Source organism: Diadema setosum, chromosome 15 (assembly GCF_964275005.1).
Source record: "Diadema setosum chromosome 15, eeDiaSeto1, whole genome shotgun sequence".
NCBI classification, from domain to species: Eukaryota; Metazoa; Echinodermata; class Echinoidea; order Diadematoida; family Diadematidae; genus Diadema; species Diadema setosum.
The window spans coordinates 1895350-1916027 of NC_092699.1; the positions used below are offsets into that span (position 1 = coordinate 1895350).

General features: G+C 38.1%; 1 protein-coding gene across 1 annotated transcript; it reads right to left on the reverse strand.

Moving 5' to 3' along the window:
- Positions 1 to 18663: 18663 nt before the first annotated feature.
- Positions 18664 to 19974, reverse strand: LOC140239155 (uncharacterized). Its single transcript, XM_072319039.1, has one exon. It carries the CDS (start codon positions 19972 to 19974, stop codon positions 18664 to 18666), a length of 1311 nt encoding a protein of 436 aa, XP_072175140.1.
- Positions 19975 to 20678: the final 704 nt, after the last annotated feature.

The window sequence follows — 20678 nt, forward strand, 5'->3', positions numbered from 1 at the left end:
GCTTGTTTCTTCACTTAAGTCAATCCACTGCCATAACGCAGGGTGGTAAAATGGTCCAACCTCCTGTAAATATTTGCTTTTAGAACGAGCCTTATTTGATTAAGCAGCAAAGAAACAAAACCGTGCAGATACGAAACTGGCGCCTGTATCTCCACTGATCTTGTTAAGAACACGTGGAATTTCATCAGGATTGTATTCCCTGCATGGTTAACTTTGCACATCTCCTGTAGGATGAAAAGAATATTACAGAATGCGCGCTCAATATCAAGAGGAACGAAAATACTTATAATAAATGAAAGGAAAAAATGGCAATGTAAAAGAGAAAATCAAATCGACATTCGTAATGATAAAACAGTTGATAAAAATACATTTTGTAATGATAATGTTTATGCTGAAATTTGATGGTAAAGAAGTGGAAAATGTTTTCATCCATATTACAATAATACGTATATTTGTGTATAACTCGCACATATGTGCAATGTGCAAACGGTCAATAAAATCATAAGAAAGTCTTGATATCAAAAACAAATAACTTAATTCGTCATCTTTGCTCTAGTTGGTACGAAACTTAAATATTGAAAATCTCGATGCCTTTAGCTTTGTCTATGATTTTTAAGTGTTCAAAATATGAAAAAAAAAGACATTTTGCATCACACATGACTATTCTGCAAGGATACGGTACAGTGACAACAACTATGGCAACCGAACAGAATACCCAAACTACTGTAGAAGAGCCTGTGTTAGGTCCTCACAAATCTCTTATTGTGTGTGCAAATGTACGTTATCACATCATGTTCTTGGGTCTATATTCTAACAACCAGGTACCCAATCATGAAATTACAGTAAGTTCAAAAAAGTACCCCTAGGCCTAACTTGTGAGACAGTGATTTCACCTCATCTTGTTTGCCTAGAGGATTTAAAAAAAATCGTACCTGACATCATGACAAATCTAAAAAAAAGAGATAATAATAATAATAGATGGGAGAATTTGCTGCTACGTTTTAAAACATAACATCGTTTCTCTTCAATCATATGGTATTGATAGATATCTGTATTCCATATTTCCCTTAATCTGATTTGTCCTTGAACCTACGACTGAAGAAGTTTGCTTTTACGCAAGCTCCTTGATATTTCACGTACTACTGTATGAGTATAGCCAAACACTTTAACTGTAAACAGACCTTTGTGTTTAACTATTATTATTGATACAGACTGTTGTTAATTCAGGTGAATTTTCACCTAATATATGCTTTGTGATTTGGGTATTATATAACTGTATTTTTTTCTGTGCCATTTTCATGAGAAATATAAAAATGAAATGAAATGAAATAAAGCAATGGAATGATATCAAGAATCATCGACTAGATATCATGGCCAGATCTTCATAATTATTTTCTTGTCATGATGATTTACATAAATGACAGGTGGTCCAACTGACGCTCCTCCAACAACTACATCGGAGGGGGCGCTGTCTACCCAAGAAACCAGCCAAACGACCCACTTCAAGCAGACGACATCCAGTGCAGATTTTACGACGTCGCTCGATGAGGGTGACGTGACGTCACAAACCACCGACGCGGACGTCACCATGCTGGCAACAGAACTGTACACTCTTGCCCCAACAACTCAATCCCGTTCGTCTCCCATGGCAACCTCTTCACCACCTTTCTCTACTCAGCCAGGTGTCATTGCAACAACTCCTACTACAGCCTCCACCTCAAGTTTCAGTGGTTCAACGCTACAGCCTACTGGTCCTCCCTCACACGACACGACAGTAGGACCTGCAGATCCAACAAACCCTGTTACTTTGTCAGAAACGGACGAACCTCCCTCCACCAGCTTTGCAACGACTTCTCATGGAGATGATGTAACTGAAATACAGACGATTCCGTTGACTGATGGATCACTCAAAACGACCACAGAGAAAGAAGTCGAGAAGACTGATGTCGTCACTTTCATACAAACCCAAACTGCGATGACGTCATCAGACATCGAATCAACTGATTTAGCAAGTGACATTGCTGGAACGACTCCCAGGTCAACTGGCTCTCTTGCCACCACAGAAGGCGCTGTTCCACCTTCGGCCACCAACGTCATGGCAACAGAATTAGACGAAGTCACATCAATCTTCACTGAAATAGTGACGGAGGTGCTTACTACACTCGACGCAGAGGAATCGACGACAGAAGTTGATATGACGCCCCCTACAGGCAATGACGCAACAGCAAGCATGGTCCCAACAGATTTGTACACGGAGACATACATCAGTGACGTCACAACAGGTATGACGGCAGAAATGATTTAGGGAAAGAATGCTATGTGAGTACAGCTGAGAAATGTAAATATTCCATGAAGATATTCTGATATCACTAAAACTCATTGTGTGATTCAACAACCTCACCTTATTCGTGTCATTTGTGCACTTAAAATGAACAATTCTTACAAACTTTAACTTGCAAAGATATGTTTGTAGGATGGGGGATGGGAGCATAAAGTAGATATATATAAAACTGTAATCGTAATGATAGCAATGCCGAGGCTGCCCATTTTTTGAAGACCACTGACGTAATGGTCACAAGGTGATATTGGGCCCAAGGGCGGTCTTCATTATTTTTTTCCTATACAGCTGCAGAACGGGTGACGCAGGAGATATACAACGTCTGCCCAATGCTGTCATCCCGTTAATATTGACGAGTTCTCTGTGTCAATATCAAGGAAATTCCGTTGTAAACAGTACCGCGAGAAATATATTCAATTCAATTCAATTCAGTCCATTTTTTTTAATTCTTCTTCTTTTTTTTTCTTTTTTCAACAAAAACATAACATAAGATAAATCAGGTTTTACATCATAAACAAAGAATATTTGCCTTTGCAGTTAATAAATGGTATCAATAAACATAAGAGCGCATTCTGGCAAAAAAAAAAGAAGATAATAATACAAAGTCATGCTTCAGTTGAAAAAAAAAAGGAAGAAAGAATAGAGAGGTCCACTAAAAGGCAAAACTTGTAGATTGTGAACCACTCATAAAACTTATGAATAAAACTTATGAATTAAAAACACTTGTGACAAATATGGTAAACGACAGGACGGGACAAAACAGAAGAAACACAACAACATGACACAATTTGCCAGAATAGATGAAAAGTATGGAAGGAAAGAAAGAAAAAAAAAGAGAGAATGAGAGAATGCCTACACGCTTAACAAGGAAAATGGAACAGGGGATGGTAGAGAATGTGCTTCATAGAGTTGGTGCTGCATGCAGCTGAGCAAGGATTGTGATGGTTACTTCTTTACGTAATAATGAATTCAGTGATTGAATGATTGGTGGGTGGATGATGAACCCTGAGGTTAACGAAACCTATAGCTAAGGGGGAAAAAAACAAGGAAAAAAAGGATTTAATAAAAAAGATTTCAACTTGCGCTTAAAAGAATACAAAGATGGGGAATTTTTTATTTCACAGCTCAGTGAGTTCCAAAATCTAGGACCAGTGTACATAAATCTATTCTGAGCCAATAAAGTTCTCAGGAGGGGTAAATGAAACTCATTAGATTGTCAAGTGGGATAATCATGAAAAGACTGGTTCCGTGGGAACATTGAATTGAAGATACTTGGAACTGCATTTACATTGTAATTAAACATAAACTGACCAAGTTGAAAAATACAAATCTTTAATTTTCAAAATCTTATGTACTATATGAAATATTATGTGCTGAATGTCTAGTTTACAGATTTACATTAACTATTTTTTACTGTTTAACTCCACTGCAGTCGCGGGCTCCTGCGAGGGTCTGTGCGACCCAGCCAGCGAGCGTTGCGTGGTGGGGCCAGACGGACCGAGGTGTGAGTGTCTGCCTGGTTTCTACAGGCTGGCCTCAAATGAGGCGGAGAAAAGAGTGGCGTGCGTAGGTGAGAATGAGATAATAAGATTGGCGAGGGTGGGCGGGGAGAATGGGATGGGTGTCACCATGGCAACCTTATAAGATGCTTTCTTGACTTCCGAAGTCTTTGCGGCCACACCTGTTTACACTTCTTTATGATCCGCCTTGTATTGATGCCAAGACTTTAATAGTACAATGTACTTATAACAGTTGGAACAGTAACAGAAGTAAAATGGATAATTTATAAACTGTCACAAGTTGTGAACCTCTTTGAATAGGAACATGCTTTAGTAAAAAGTATGTTGATTGCATGCTAGAATGATAGCAATTTGTGTAAACAGTAGCAACAATCTAACTTGCTTCTATAGTGACGGTAAAAGTTTGCACTTAATTTTCCAAGAAAAGGTATAGTACTATGACTTGACTTGCAAACGGTGCCACTGATAGTTTATTGTTTTATTTTTTTTATGAGTTCACAAAATCAGAAATGATGAAAGGACCTTAGTCTCGTTTTCGGCTTCTCCATTCATGACTTTGTTTTGAAACGTTCCGCTGAAAATAGAACGAAAATTATCGTATGGGAGCTACCATCAACTTTGCTCACCAAACTTGGTGTAATTTTAAGACAGATTATCGAGGGCAAACGGAAGGATAAAACGTCAAACAGTATTTGATCTACGACGTTGAGGGGGCATGTGTGTGGAATCGAGATAATAAACTGACTAGTGGTTTGTAACTTCAAAATAACAAATAAAAAAAAAGATAACACCTATGCCATAATTACTATCTAGGAATACTCACAGTTACTATAAATTTCTCTCAATCTCCGCTTTTTACATAATACCCTTCTACAGAATCAAATGTATTCGTGGTAATCATCAGGATAACTGAAATCTACGGTGAGGAAGCGATATTCACAGAAGACCTGACCGACCCTTCGAGCCTACAGTATTCAAATCTCGCAGATATGGTTTGCAAAGAGGTGAGTACAATGATTAGTTATGATATTTTTGTCGTACGTAGGAGTTATTCCCCACTGCCACTATAACGAAAATTATGCGTGAACGGAAAACTAACTTACTTTATTGGAAAACCACCTCTGCTTGTCATACAACTGGTTGATGTTATGCGATGTACTGGTTAGTGTAGCCAGCTGTTGTATTTTTTTTTTTCTGAGAGTGAATGAAAATAAATGGAAAAGAAAAGTGAGTTTGACTCTTTCTCGTCACATCAATCGATCTTTTCCTCCCTACTCCGAGACATGCACCTTAAAGGTCCAGTTTACCTTTGGGAGCAGTGATTTCAAAAATGTTCAAGATATCACATTTGATGAACATGTGTAGGTCTGTTGTATCACAAAACGACATACCATATAAAATTTTTGCAATCAAGCCTAAAATATAAGGAGATATCAGTATTTTTCTCAATAAACCGTAACTGTAGACAGTTTAATCTGGAAGTATTCTTATTATAACTATTGTTCACATTTTGTGTATTTAACAATACTTAACATCGATTATACGGATTCAGTTTTTTACAGTGGTTGTTTCTATCCCTAACTCGCATTTTAGAACTAGTTTAAAGCACGAATGCTGGGTTTTTGTTTCATCTGCAAATGGTAAACTATGCCTTTAATGGGTTTTGTATGAAAATTCGTCTAGTAGTGTCATTAGCAGTTAATGGGTGAGGGCAATGTTTGAAACGTAAACAGCCAACTTTCAGCTCACAAGAGCTTCAGGGATGTAGCTACTTTAGCATATTTCAGTGTTATATTTTAACGGTTAAACGGGTGAATAACATTACATTGCATAAATATCAGAGCTGTTGTTCGTATTCCAAAAAGTGATCACCTAAGCCATTCTTAAATTCTTGATAACTAGACTGACTATTTGAAGAATTTGTTTGCAAAAACCGATGTCCATATTTGCCAAATGGAGATATTTGCTATTAAAGGTCAAGAAAAATAAAGAGAATGATAAGAAAATTTTTGCTTCTTTTGACCATAACTTCATGACCATCATTTAAAAGGTATTATTTTGTACTTTATGACAGAGACCGTACTTCAAAATCTTCAAAAATGGACTTATAGGTTTTTGTGAACAAACTCTTCATTTAATCAGCATTCAAAATCTATACCATTCATTCATATACTATTCAATATGTTGGCATTCGGTATAGTTTGCTTTATACAGTGTGTTGACTTCCATGCCATGCAGTCGAATTGATGGTTAGCCTTTTTAGCAAGCTCTTTCATTTCCATCGATTGACCTGTATCCGAATGCATCGTATAACACCATGGGAATGTGGTGGCATCGTGGATAATCGCTTAGACTCATGAACTTGGAATTCTCAGTTTCTAATCCTGCCTCGTTCGAGCATGTTTGTGTCTGTCTTTCCCCCCCCCCCCCACACTGTTACTCTTGACCGATGAGATGCAGTCATGAGCATACATGGGGAAACCACTTCCATGATTAAAGGGCAATTTTTTTTTTTTTTGAGAGCTGCGCACCTAGTACAATGTACTAGAGAAGTTGTATCCTCAGTAGAGTTGTGCAATATGATTAATGTTATGAGGCTTTTCTGGCTTTGCGTTTAGAAACTAATATTTTCATTAAGCAAGTTGATGTTCCTGTCATCTTTAGAATGAGACTCAAAAATTTCCGATTTAAACTTTACATAATGACTGGAGATGATACTCACTGGTTTCTAACTTAGAGATAGTTGGGTTTTCTCTTTTAAACCATTAAGTAGTAATTTGCAAATACGACCTATCACCTTCAGTGCAAGTGTGTAGGTACAGACACATGGCTGTATATCGTATGTCTATTGTCGCTGTGACGTAATTTCAGCTTTCTACAGTCGGCGATTCCTTCTCGGGGTTCTTTGGCTGTGAGGTGACATCATTTACAAACGGCAGCATCATTGCCACCAGCGAACATTTCTTCAATGTATCGACCGACGCCACAGAGGGCGGTATTCTAAATGTAATTCAAGACGACTTGGAAGAAGGCAACTTGACGGCTACTGTTGTCAGCGTAGGATGTAAGTGTGTAATCGTTGCTGCAGATATTGTACTTCACGATACCCAGTGAATTGATATGTACTTATTTGTACAATGTTGTGAACATGCCAATGCCTGCTTACCCAAAGCACAATGGTAAAACAATGGAAATTTTAAAGGGAGACTTTGAGAAAAAATTCTATTCTGAATTTGTTTTCGGCCATCATATTTTCAACGAATGCAATAATTCTTACTTGTTCGCCAAAACCACAAAAGCAGTCACTGTTCGAATAACCATTACACTTTTACCTAAGAATGTATCAGATTTGAAGTTATTAGATTAACATTTTCTACAAAAACCTAATGTCTATCACCGAACTTATTCCCTTCTTATACATTAGATATTTCGTTCTCAGGTATCGTATCGTACTGTTTGTTGTTGTCTTGTAATATATTGTATAGTGTTGTATTCACATAATAGTACTGAATTGTGTTGTATTGAAATCTTTCTTTCAAATCACATGCCACAACAGATCCTCATTTTTTCTTTTCTTTTCTTTATTTTGTTTTGTTTTGTTTTTTCCAAACAGCACTCGAACCAACTGTATCGACCGCAGAGACGTCTACAAGTCGGTTAACAGGTAAAGTCCCATCATCCGGTAATTGAAAGCATTAATTATGACGTCATTGGAATTCTTCAAGAAAATTGATACTTCCTGTGGATTTCTACTGACACAGAATTGCGCCAGAATATTCAAAAGTCGAACTTATTTGTGTTTGTCTGGAACATCAAACAATAACGCAGTGATTCAGTAAAGATAAATCTATCTTGGACATGACACATATCATAATGTACATGTAGACAGAGAAAAAAAAATACAAACAGACAGACATAGAAAGTTATATGATTGTTGCTTTTCGTTAGTGGTGGAGAAGAGTCCATGTTTATGGTTTGGTAAGTGCACGATTGGTATCAGTCCAACAGTTAATGGGGAAAGAGCAAAAATACATCTTCCTGCAAGCAGTTTAAACGTATCCTCAGATATGTTAAACTTACACATCCTGTGCTTTCTCTAACAAAACTTGAGAAATATTGAGCATCTAAAGGTCAAGCTGGGTACATACAATTTAGCTAGGCATATTAAAAAGCAAGTACAAGTCTGGTGGTACTGTAAAGCAAAAAAAAAAAAAAAAATGCGGCGTGAAACTTGAGCGAATTGCCCATTGCTTTCAATGTATTGTGTAGATTCAGAACTTTCTCGAAAATTCTACTTTTGCGTCTTGGCTCCTCTCGAAATTCACAAAAGTTTCATGAACACGAAAGTTTCTGGTTTTCATAGTAGTGCGTTTTGTGAAGTCTCATAATTGGTGTGCCGATGTTGGTTCATTACCAATTACACTATTTTGTCCATGTTGATCTCTAGATCCCGGGTCAACGCAAACCTCTCCTGCGACCTACGGAACCACTGCAGAGCCGGGTAAGTGTTGCTCCCACCTACCTCTCTTTTAAGTACAAAATATTTTACTTGGGAAATCTATCTGAATTGAGAAAAAAAAAAAAAAACCCAACAGTGACAGTAAAGACGAAAGCGAAGAATTCCAAAGAGTTAGATATAATTTCGACTGTTATTTTTCCCTGTTACTTAACTTACTTAACGCATTTCTTTTATTCAAAACTCGAAATATTACAACAGCATACTGTTTAGTGTAAGTTAATGGAAGCAACCGACATGTCTGCTATTGCTACAATCTTGTGATGTTTCTATGGTAACTGAATCATTTCTTGCAATGTTGCGAATCTTTAATCTTGACGGCTCTATGCGGAGCGTGAATAATGGTGGTTCATTTTTAAAACTTATCAAATTTCACAACAACGCAATATGGAAACAAGCAAGCATCTAAAAAAATTTTTTCGTCCATATGGCATGTCTCAATCCGTTAGCATTCAAATATTCAGGAGTTACAAAGACTTTTAGGGGACTGAAGAGTTGTGACAAGAGTTTTCAAAACACTTATTTTTATATCCCACACGGACGCGTTAAATTTTTCTCTGATGTCCGTTCTCACGTTGAAGTCGATCCTAGATTTGACTCGAGTTTAATGATAATAATTGACATTTTTAGAGCGCCCTTTCTACTGGATACAAAACGCTATGAGATGTCATCCCTGGTCGCCATATAAGGGGATGGAATTTATACAAATTATCAGGCAGTGACAGTACAAGTCCAGTGCATACAGGGATATAAATATAAGTGGGTCTTCAAATTTGTGATGGTGATCGAGTGTTGGTGATGATTTTAGAATCCAACCATGTATTCGTCAGGGCACCATCCAAGTGTAGCATTGCGTATGATGGGCGTTCCTGTAGTGTTTTCGCCTCTCTCTCTCTCTCTAGACATGATTGTAGTGTGCAATAGTTGGGATGTTATCGTAAGTGTTTCTGATGTTACAAAATCGACAGTTCCTTTGCATTAAGTTTTTGTCGTCTATACACCTTGTCTGCATCCTGTGTACTTATTTTCTACTGCACCTGGAGAAGGAGAAATAATAATACAGAAATGAAATCAATAAAAGCAAAAATAATTCCTCTCTGGTTCTAATTAATGGCAGCACTCCTCATAGACACCGTCGTTCTCGTCTTCGCAATTCTGATTCCGATCCTTGCTGTCGTTCTCCTGGTCGCCATCGGCATCGTTTTCTACGAGAACCGTCGATCGAGTCAGAAGTATATGGTGGACAATCCTGGTGGCAGAAAGGGACATAAAATGTCCGTAGAGATGCAGAACAAGAAGGGAGTAAGTCGTCCAGGATTTTTTTTCCTTTTCATTGTAACAAACACGTCACGCCGCGTCCCAGTGTACGCTAACGAACGAGGTGCAGTGTAGTGAAATCTTATTAACGGTACTGTTTACAATTGGAGCAGTGATTTAAAGAATGCTAGAGTTATCACACTTGAAGCATAAATGAGTAGGTCAGTTGTATCACAAAATGTCCTACCATCTGAGAATTTTGCAATAAAACCTTAGTTGTAAGGAGATATCACTATTTTTTTCTCAATAAACCAAAACTGTAGACATGGTAGATGGTTTATTCTAAAAACAATTCTAGCGATAGCTATTGTTCACATTTTGCATATTTGACAATACTTAACATTGATTATACTGATTAAAATTTTTACATTGTTTCTACCACTAACTCACACTTGAGAACAGTTACTATTTTGTAACACTAAAGCTGGGTTTTTGGTCCATCTGCAAATGGTAGATAATGCCTTTAAAGTCTACCGAAAATAGGTGAATTAAAAGAGTCAAATTAGAACGTATCGATTAAAGCTTTGCCACTTTTTCAGGGACAATGGACTTTAGAAAGAAATTCAGTACTCCTCGAATGTTGTCATTAGTCCCACATTACTTTACAGAAGGACAAGTATGGCATTCTCTGAGAAGTTTTGACATCTTGTAATGTTCTGTGTTTTGCAACCGCACGCTAAATTTCTCCGTACTGTCAACAATAGAGGGCAGCACAGAAAGGAGCAAGGCTCGTTACATTGCAACTGATTGACAAATTGCCCTACATCGACGTAAATAAGCACTGAATTGATCAGTGTTTTAGTAGTAGCCATGATAAAAAAATCATGGGCGTACATACTCGAGCAGGATTTGCAGCGGGTGCCCATGATTTTTTTTATCATGGCTACTGCTAAAACACTGATCAATTCAGTGCTTATTTACGTCGATGTAGGGCAATTTGTCAATCAGTTGCAATGAAAACATCTCGACGGAAGAGAATCATGAATTTGAATAACAAAGCAGTACCCGCTGCATGCTATAAGGATTAGAACCAACACTTGCTTTCGGGCGAAAGCTCGGTGGTCTAGTGGAGATGACGCCTGTCCGGTGATCAGGAGGTTGTAGGTTCAAATCCTGCTCGAGTATGTACGCCCATGATTTTTTTATCATGGCTACTACTAAAACACTGATCAATTCAGTGCTTATTTACGTCGATGTAGGGCAATTTGTCAATCAGTTGCAATGAAAACATCTCGACGGAAGAGAATCATGAATTTGAATAACAAAGGCTCGTTACAGTTCACAAGTTTTAACCTTTTCCGTCAGGAAATGTGGATTCGCTCAAATTAATACTTAGGAAATGACATTACTCACTAGAGAGAGAGACATCTCCCTGTCAAAAAGACTTGTTAGTCATTCACATGTGTTTGTCGCTGTAACCCATGCATAGAGAATATGGAGGACTGGCTTCCGAAAAATGTCCATTTCGTGATAGCTGATATGAAATGATATTTAGATATAACTATCCGAATGACGTCATTATTGTATAACTATTCATATCATTCACACAGGAAGAAGATGGGATGTTAAACATCGCATATTACAGTTCGATCACAATAGGCGAAGAGAAGGAGACTCAAACGAACGGTCCCATCATGTCCAGCGACTCTCCAGATGTTGGCGACGAAATCGACCACATGGTTTGCCCGTATCCCGTGGACGAATCCGAGCCCGACACCGGGTCTACTGCACCGAAAAAAGAGGAAGAGACCGTAATTTACGCGACGGTGAAACGAAAAGCGGTAAGTGGCAACGCGATAGCGGGAACCGCGACTCCTGTAAGCGACACGGTTCAACCGAAAAAAATTGTTGTGGAGGAAATACAGAAATGCGATGTTGGAGAGCCGGAGGAATCAGCGATCCAAATTGACCCTGCCCAGGAAGAGGTTGCTGATAAATCCACCTGCGACGACTCCGAACAAAGATCCCCCGCTGATGAGGAAGATCTCACCAATCGTAAAGAGGCAACGAGTCTGCAGAAAGAAGAGACACAGGAGTCACATTATGTTGCTATTGGTGATTTTGAAATGGACGATATTTCGCCCTCATCAGAATCGTGGGACGCGGTTGGATCGGACGCGGTGTCCCCTGAGGCTGTGCACGTGGAACTGACGTCATCAATGGAAGTGGAACTAGATAAACGCCTCAAACGATATCAGAGCACACCTTGCTAATAGACTTATCTCCAGACCACTTTCAATGTCTGGTCATTTTCATCACATGTAGTACAACAAACGGAACAGTGGAAATATCATACGACTTGAAAGAATAACTTAATCGAATTGTGAAATTCAGACTGATTTCGTGAAATAGCGTCAATCAGTCATTATTTGTTTCATGAAACAGCCATATCGGTGGCCGGTACATGAGTAAATTGGATTGAGTCCAAAACTCTTCCATAATATATTTTCAGAAAAGTTAAAGCGAGATTTTGAAAGAAAAAAATAAAAGGAAGGGTTCAGTCAATATTCTGCCACCTCTAATGCGTCATTGTGGCCAAAACATTTTGACTCTTGACTGATGTGATGAAAATGATTTAATCGTTTCTTTTTCTGATATACTTGAAAGAAAATGTTTTCTCAAAGAATTATGTGGAACTCAATGACGTCATCACCTTATGAAATTTGGCATTTTGCTTGTATTTGGTATATATATTCTTTATCATATTATGTATAGACATATTTTCTTATATTTGTATGGTAAAATCGTGCTTTATTACAAGGTACCACGATCATGACGATTTTCTTTCTTCTTTGTTGTCTAACTTTAATTCGATTAACCTCTTCTGTTCTGTTCTTATTTGATTGATATTTAGTAGTCAAATAGTCTATGGAGTAAAGTTTCACTTCTAAGTTTCACTTCTTATCACTAATACAGAAGATTATGTTCTTTTTTTATTGGTCACTTGAGGAGCTCTTTTAGTGTGGCAAACGATTGAAATATTTAGTTTTGTATTTATTACCATTCCTGAGTAAGGAAAGAGGAGAAATACAGTTTTCTTTTTGTATACGCATAAAAAGTTTCATGTTGTAACTGTTTCCAAGCTATCACAGAGGAAGGTAGAGTTCTTAGTTGTTTGAAATAACGAATTTGATGAATTCATATAATTTTGAAGAAAGTATAATGATAGGTTTCTCTGCCGGCAGGTCCTACACAGAGATTGATGTAATAAATTTTTGCGAAATTACTTTATAAACACTTTGGGTTTATGTGTTACAGAGTCATAGCGTATAGGTGACATAATTTGTAATGTGTGTCCCTCATGTCGTGTAGAACAAGTGATACACTGATGTGTAGTAAGGATTATATTATGATACTTTATCGTCAATTGTACAAATCGTTTTTACACTGATATGGATTTTTGTATTTTTTTTTATACTTTCATTGTACATTCTCTTCACAACATATTTTATAACATATTTAATCTCTCCCGGATTAAGATAACTTATATCTTTCAAGTGTTGCGGACAAACACATCATTTCTTTGTAGGCTAATCGATGATCTCCCAAGGAAATTTTAATGACATTAGTGAGGTTCACACCTAGGTCCCTTTACCTTAAGGTTTTCTAAACCTCGAGGTTTTGTAAACTATGAGGCACTAAACTCCAAGTTAGCGTAGATGTAGACGCATGTAGTTTAGAAAACCACGACAAAACCTTAAGGCGAAGACAGCACGACAACACCACAAGATATCTTAGGGTGTTGTCGTGGTTTAAAAGCGCGCTGTGGCAGCGCGCTTAAACTATGACAGATGTGAACGGAGTTTTGTTAACCACGACGCTCAGTTTTTTTCCACAATAGTGTGCAACCCTATGTGCAAACTAGGCGCCCTTTATTTTCTCTCGTAGTTATCTTTACCTCGAGGTTTTGCTAACTGCATGTAGGTGTGAACGGCATCGAAGTTTTGTCGTGGTTAGGGGAACGCATTTTTGCGCTCGTAGTTAGTATAACTACAAGTTTTTGGATAGGTGTAGACATGGCTATTGTAACATCTTATCTGTCGTTGAAACTTAGAGTAGTGTAAATAGCGAGAATCAAGATATGTGGTACTGCATATGAAGAATACTTTGGGCCCTTATGCAAACTTCTACAGATTGGAATATGATTTACTCAACTTTTTTTTTTTTCCTAAGGGATGGTATCGAAGTTATGTTGATAATCATTCATCAAGTGCTATTCTTTTTTTTTTTTTTTGTATTTGACAAAATGCGCAGTTCACCGTCAGATACAAAATCATCTGTTGGAACCATGTCATGAAAACCCATTCATGAATAATTGAAATATACATATATGATCGAATACTTGATATCAGATATCAAATAATATGCTCTTGTAGCTCTTTTGTCTGAAGAACTTTGTTTAGAATCAGTCTCATCCGCATTCCTTGGATGCTCGGTATCTCACAGGATTTATGATATACTGGAAATAAAGTTAGTCTGGTGGAAAATAATCTTCTTGGTTAGCAGTATTCCACCTCTAACCGATTAATGTATAACATTAGACGAATATTGTCTTTGATGAAACATGATTTACAGTCATCATTGTCAATGATTATATCATGGTTCATTTTTAGATATCTAAGAGATAGCAGTATAAGTCATGCGAGCCATTGAAATGTATTAATAGAATAGCACGAAATATTAGTCGGCAATACGATTTCGCAAGAATAAACAAAATCAACAAGATTGTTCATATTACAGAATGGGGACATGATATGCACTCTGTAGGTAGAAGTAATTTATGGACGGATTAAAGATTGACTAATAGCTCTATTGCAACCTTGTTTTCAGAAATATCTAGTGATTTTAGAAGAACAAAAACAAATAATTGTCGGAGAGAATATAATTCTAACCTCGAAAACTCCATCAATTATCTACTGATTCTGTTCGTGTAGTCTTGCAGCCAGAGGATCTTTGTTGGTTTGTTTGTTTGTTTTGTTTGTGTGTATGTGTGGTATATCATTGGTAATTTATCTTGAGGTAACTGGACTGAACCTCCTGATTATATAGAAAATCAAAAGTTGAACTTGAATAGATAAGACAGTATCGAGGTACACATCATTGCAGAAGTGTCATTCATCCCGGACAACGGGCAAAAAGTCTAGATATCTACGTTTCACTTCTTCTTCTTGAAACCATGCTGTTATTGGCCACAATCGCATTAAGCAATGCATTGGGTTTGAAATAATCAAGCAAAAAAAAAAAAAAAAAAAGAAAAAAAAAAGAAAAAAATGAAAGCCACCTTATAGTGTAGAGTTGTAGCACAGTGGACTCCTGTTTTAACGAAGTCCTCGGGACCGGCCGTTTTCTTTCGTTATATTGAAATTTCGTTATAACCGAACACATAAACAATAAAAAAGATAGAGCGGGAAATGTTGCTGCCCGAAATTTTACCTCGTTGTAAACGGGATTTCGTTATAACCGTGTTCGTTATAACGTGAGTGTACTGTACGACGACTTTTTGAGAGATGGTGTTATTTCTCAAATCAACAACAAAATAATTTTTTTGTGGCAATGTTTTCAAACCTGTTACGAAGACCTGTCTTTAAAACTCATATTTTCTTAAGTGGTTGCAATATGAATGATTGTTTCATGGAAACCTGTGAAACTTCAATATTCAATGACTTTCTTCATTAATATGTCAAGAGTTTGATAAAAACTGCTATACTTTTCTGCTTGATGTCACCACTCGTTTCATCACAGTCAATTTGAACGTAAGCCGTGATATTAGTCACCAGGGTACCAGCCCTAATGCGGAAAGCATTGTCGGTTTTAAAAAACATCCATGACAGCATTCTCTCAATCTGTTCGTAATATAGGTTTTCCCGCTCTGTTTCATACTTTTGTCACTCAAATCAATTAAATTGCATTCAAATTCACGCACTGACGTCAAACGATCGATATCGGTCTTTCAAGATTAAAATTTGGGCAATGGAATTCATTTGGCGGCACGCGATTTAACTTATGAGCATTCAAAGAAATTAATCTGCAAATTAGTTTCATATCAGAGCATTTGATTTTTTGTTATCATCATTCGATTTATTTTTAGAGCAAAACAATAATACATGCATACGAAATCGTGAACATACTTACAATTTCAGATGCTGTGTATTGGATTTCGATACTCGTGCATTCAAATTAAAAAAGTAGGCCTGAGGAGCCTGTTTGGGCGCTCAATTTCATTTTTGGGGATTCAGTTTAATGATTCGTTATTTGATTTTAATGATTCTTTCATTTTTAATTTGTTATTTTTTTCATTATCTATATAATTAATCATGTCTATATTTCTCTTGAAAAGCTTTGCCAAATTTGTTAACGGCAGTTCATTTTATCTCAAATCAATCAAATTTCAAACCATTTCACAATTTTAAAATTGTATATTTATTCATATGTGTGTTTATATTGATAACATGGTTGTTATTTATATTTTTATATGTATTCGTATTTTCCATTTGTCATCAATGTTCGTTTACACAATTATAATGAGGGGGCTCTGTTAAGCCGTTGCATGATATATACAATTTTTAAGTTGTGAAATGGTTTGAAATTTGATTGATTTGAGGTAAAATGAACTGCTGTTAACAAAATGAAAATATATAATGGCAAAGCTTTTCAAGAGAAATACAGACATGATTAAATATATAGATAATAGAAAACACAACAAATTAAAAATGAAAAAAAAAATTCTTGTAAGATGCATCTTAAATTAGATGCACTTATTTAAGACTTGCTTGCCCTTTCATGATTTTGAATGACTGAAGAAACACCTATGCTGCTGCCATCTGATTTTGAATGCCCCTTTTCTAATCTTTATGCTCCTAGTTTAAATGTGAATGACTCTCTTGAAAATTGCGTTTCAAGAATAATTATTTCGAACGAAGGAAAACTATTTTGAATGGCCATTCCTTAATCTGCATGCTCTTTATCTAAATTGCAGGTGAATCATTTGAATTTTGTTTTGCACAAAGAGCAAATTCCAACGAGAGAAAATTAAATTAAATAACCATTCGTTAAATCGTGTGCTCTTTCTATAAATTTAAATGACTCATTTGAAAAGCGTTTTGAAAGAATAACTAAATCGAATGAACAAATACGAAACCCATTGCCAATTTGCATTGGCCATCACAACTACCGCGAATTTTAATGATGTTTTCATTAGACTGAGTGATACAATTTTAAAATTGAGCGGGAAAACCTAATAAAAGAATCTTTAATTTTTTGTATTTGAAATAGTCTTGGTCTGTTGGTATATCGTAACAGGTAGATTGCGAAGCAGTAATTAACACATTCACGCCAACCATTCTCTAATGTTATCGACATAGTACATAGACATGCTGTTAATGGGACTGAACGAAATAACAAGAACACTAACTATCAGTCTGATTACAATTGGAAAATATTGATTTGATATACTGTGTGAGTGAAAATGTAGAAGGCTTTCACAGTTAGTTCACCACACATGTAAATTGACTGGTGACATAACCAACGCACCATATAATGCAACGGTCTTTACATCACTTACATACATCAATATATATAACTTAAGGTGGTATTTTCCAGTTCTAATTTCTACTGGTCTTGTGTTTAATAGAGAATGAGGATTCAGATTGTTGACTAATTATGGAATTGGCCTTTTTCCTTTTAATTCACACACATACACAAACACACACACACACACACACACACAAAAGTACTTGAATACTTTTGAGCGAGTTACCACAGGACCAACGACGTTCTCTCCGAAAGGATTCAATATACGTAATACCTCCTTGAAAGGTCTACAGGTAATGAGGATAAGTAACTTATCTGTACAGCCGCGGGTGCACGTCACGAGTTCGGCACCAAATAATCATACAGCCCACGAGTAATACAGCCCATGAGTCATACAGCCCATGAGTCATACAGCCCACGAGTCATACAATCCATGCCAGTTCGACATTAAGCAAACAAGGCCAACGAGACTGACACATTAAGCCCCGTGTTTTTTTATATACATATAGTGTCGAACTCACGAGCTGCATGACTCGTGGGTTGTATGCTGTCACGGACCTTTTTTCCAGTGTCGAACTCGTAGGCTGTATGACTCGTGGGATGGTCCCCACAGCCGCTGCCATCAGCTGCCTCGAATCAGGGACCAATACCCATTGACACTCCTCAGGGCCACTTCTACATAATCATGTAAACACTTGGGTATCGTTCAATCAGTGATAACGGACTAAACGTGTGAGGTGTATTCCGGATCTATGAGCTCGTTCCTGTTTGCGACCCCTTGCAAGTTTGTGAACATCAGTGAACGTTCTTAAAAACATGAATGCTGTATTTGATTTGACGTGCATCAAGAAACTATTTTTTTTTTCACACAACGAGAAAATATTGTGTGCGTTGTTATGATTTGCTCACAGTGTAAAAAAAAACCCACATACAAATACATGCAAAGGAACATAGCTGGAATGAAGGACTTTTACGTTTGCAACGACGAATTAAATGATATATCTAACGATATCTAATAATATTTGTAACAGATACGATGAGATAAACCAAATTACGCTACTGATTAGTTATGGTAATACAGTAATTGAAAAATGAAAGTACGAAGAATATCAGTATTATAGAAAGGATGTTTTCTTTTTCTAAAATCTTTGGTACCAATAGGGCAAATTTAAAAAACAGGGTCTCATTTCATAAAAGATGTTGCGAAAGCAACTCTTGCAGGAGTGTCAACTTCCTATAACAACAGCCAATCAGGAAGCTGGATTCCTGTCGTTACCATGACAACTGCCATTCCAGCGAGAGTTAGTTTCATATCATATCAACTTTTTATGAAATGGGGCCCCGGACGAATGACCACGATATCCGTGGAATTAAGATCTCTATTGTCAGACCAGCTGCAAGCTTTGGCGTTCCTGCCTAAACAGAAATTCGATTACGTCATCTCACTCATCTTCCTCATCGTCACTGGCGTGATTTGGGTCTAAATTCGGCAAGTTATCGACACCCGATGATTTGATAAAAGAATCGGTCCGCTGCAGAAAATTCTGTATCTTCACATTCAAGTCGAGATCGTCACTCCTATGGGTGTAGAAAGTGGGAGATGCTCTCGAAGTCGACGTCTGTCTCGACAGAGATAGTAAACGATTGCGCTGCGACATCGTGTGAATGAAGACTTCGGGTGACGACTGTCGTCGATGGTTGGGGTAGCGAGGCGTGAGCGGCTTTACAGCCAGCGACTTCCGTCTCAGCAGACGAAGCGGCTTTTTTGTAATCTGTGGAACAGTGACAGTGATCGCAATTTCTGAAAGGGGCCTCCCCTGGTGGTCGTTATCGAGATCATTCACTTCATCGGAGATCTGAGTGTCCTGACTACTTTTACTCCGTGCGACCAAGACTGCGTCTGGGTGTAAGAGATTTGAGCTGCGATGTGAGTTGGAATGAGTGGACGGCCTCGTAAGAGTCTCTTCGTTTGCTAAGCTGACTGTCTCAATGTAATCGTTTGGATCGTTCTTTGCTTCATCATCATGGAAGAATTCGTGGTTGACTGGTGTCTTTTTAGACCGCGAGGTGTGGTTGGCTTTTTTCACTGGCGGCCGAGGAAGATTATCTCCATCTTCATGCCATGAATGACTCCTATGAATCGACCTGTTTAAGGAAGGAGTACTTAGAGGCACTGTGAGGCTCGAACCTCGAGTATTCGGTATCGAGACGGAGTTCCCGTTCTCGGCGATGATCTCCGACGAAGGCGATTTGACTAACCCCGCTTTGTAGATGTTAAATCGCTCGAGTGACTGGGCGAGAGCGTCGTTCGCGCTGTATCGACGACGCGAGTTAAAGTTTGAAGCCCTTGGTTGTGGCTTTAACCTCGGTAGGTGGAGCTCTTTCGCTGCTGAAGTGCAATTCTCTATGACGTCATTATCTGGACTATCTCCAGATGCTGATGAGTTCTCGAGTGACGAAGATGCCTTGGTATCACATGATGATGACCGTGCTATTGATCGAACGCCTCCTCGATGTCTGTCCATTGAACTCAGACCCGGTGACGTCATTTTGATACTATGAAGAGAAAGCAGCACATCTTCCTTCTGGCGGCAGATATCCTTGACCGATCGCTTTTCCCGAATGTCCAGCTTACCCAGTTTGGACTCGAGCAACGCCTGCTGACCGTGGTTCATAACGCGGGCTTGCTCCTGTCGCCTGTCCAGCTCGGTGGCCGACAAGCCCCGGGCCCACACGGGTCGGTGCTTGTCCATCACCGGCATCTCGCTCCGAGACGATGCTGTCGTCACAGCCCGTCGAGATGGCAGTGTTCCTTGATGCAAAGGGAACGGAAAGAACAAAAAGGAAGTGAGAAGACGGCGAACAAAGCACAGACTTGTCATTTGATGGGAATTTGCAAGATGAATTAGGCTACTCATGAATATGCGATGATTTCGCATCTGGGGGCTTTACGCCTTTTCAAGCAATCCCTTTTTGTAGTCCCCGTTCTCCTCATCAATATTTCTTTTTGCTATGTTGATCTCACAATGTATTTGTTTTTATGATGATTGAGATGAATAAACGAATTGAACTGAATTGAACTGAAAAAAAAAATGAAATTGAATTTCTAAAGGACGCACATGGTGGGAAGGGGGTTACTCCGGACCAGTGATCCACATAAGGCGCGGTCATACTGGTAAAAGATCGAGAAGTTTAAGATCGCGAATATTGGGCCATTCGAATGCGCGCAAGAAAGAGTGCGCCGTCCGATGGCTAGTTATTGCGATGTACATCTGAACATGACAATGGCCTCGCGCTTCGGAGACAACGCCCGCAAACAGATCGAGAAGTTTCGTGAGAAGTTTCGCGGGAAGTTTGCGGTCACACTGGCAAAACTTAGAGATCTTAAAGATCGCGATCTTAAACTTCGCGATCTTTTGCAAGTCTGACCGCGCCTACAGAGACTGAGGGACAGGAC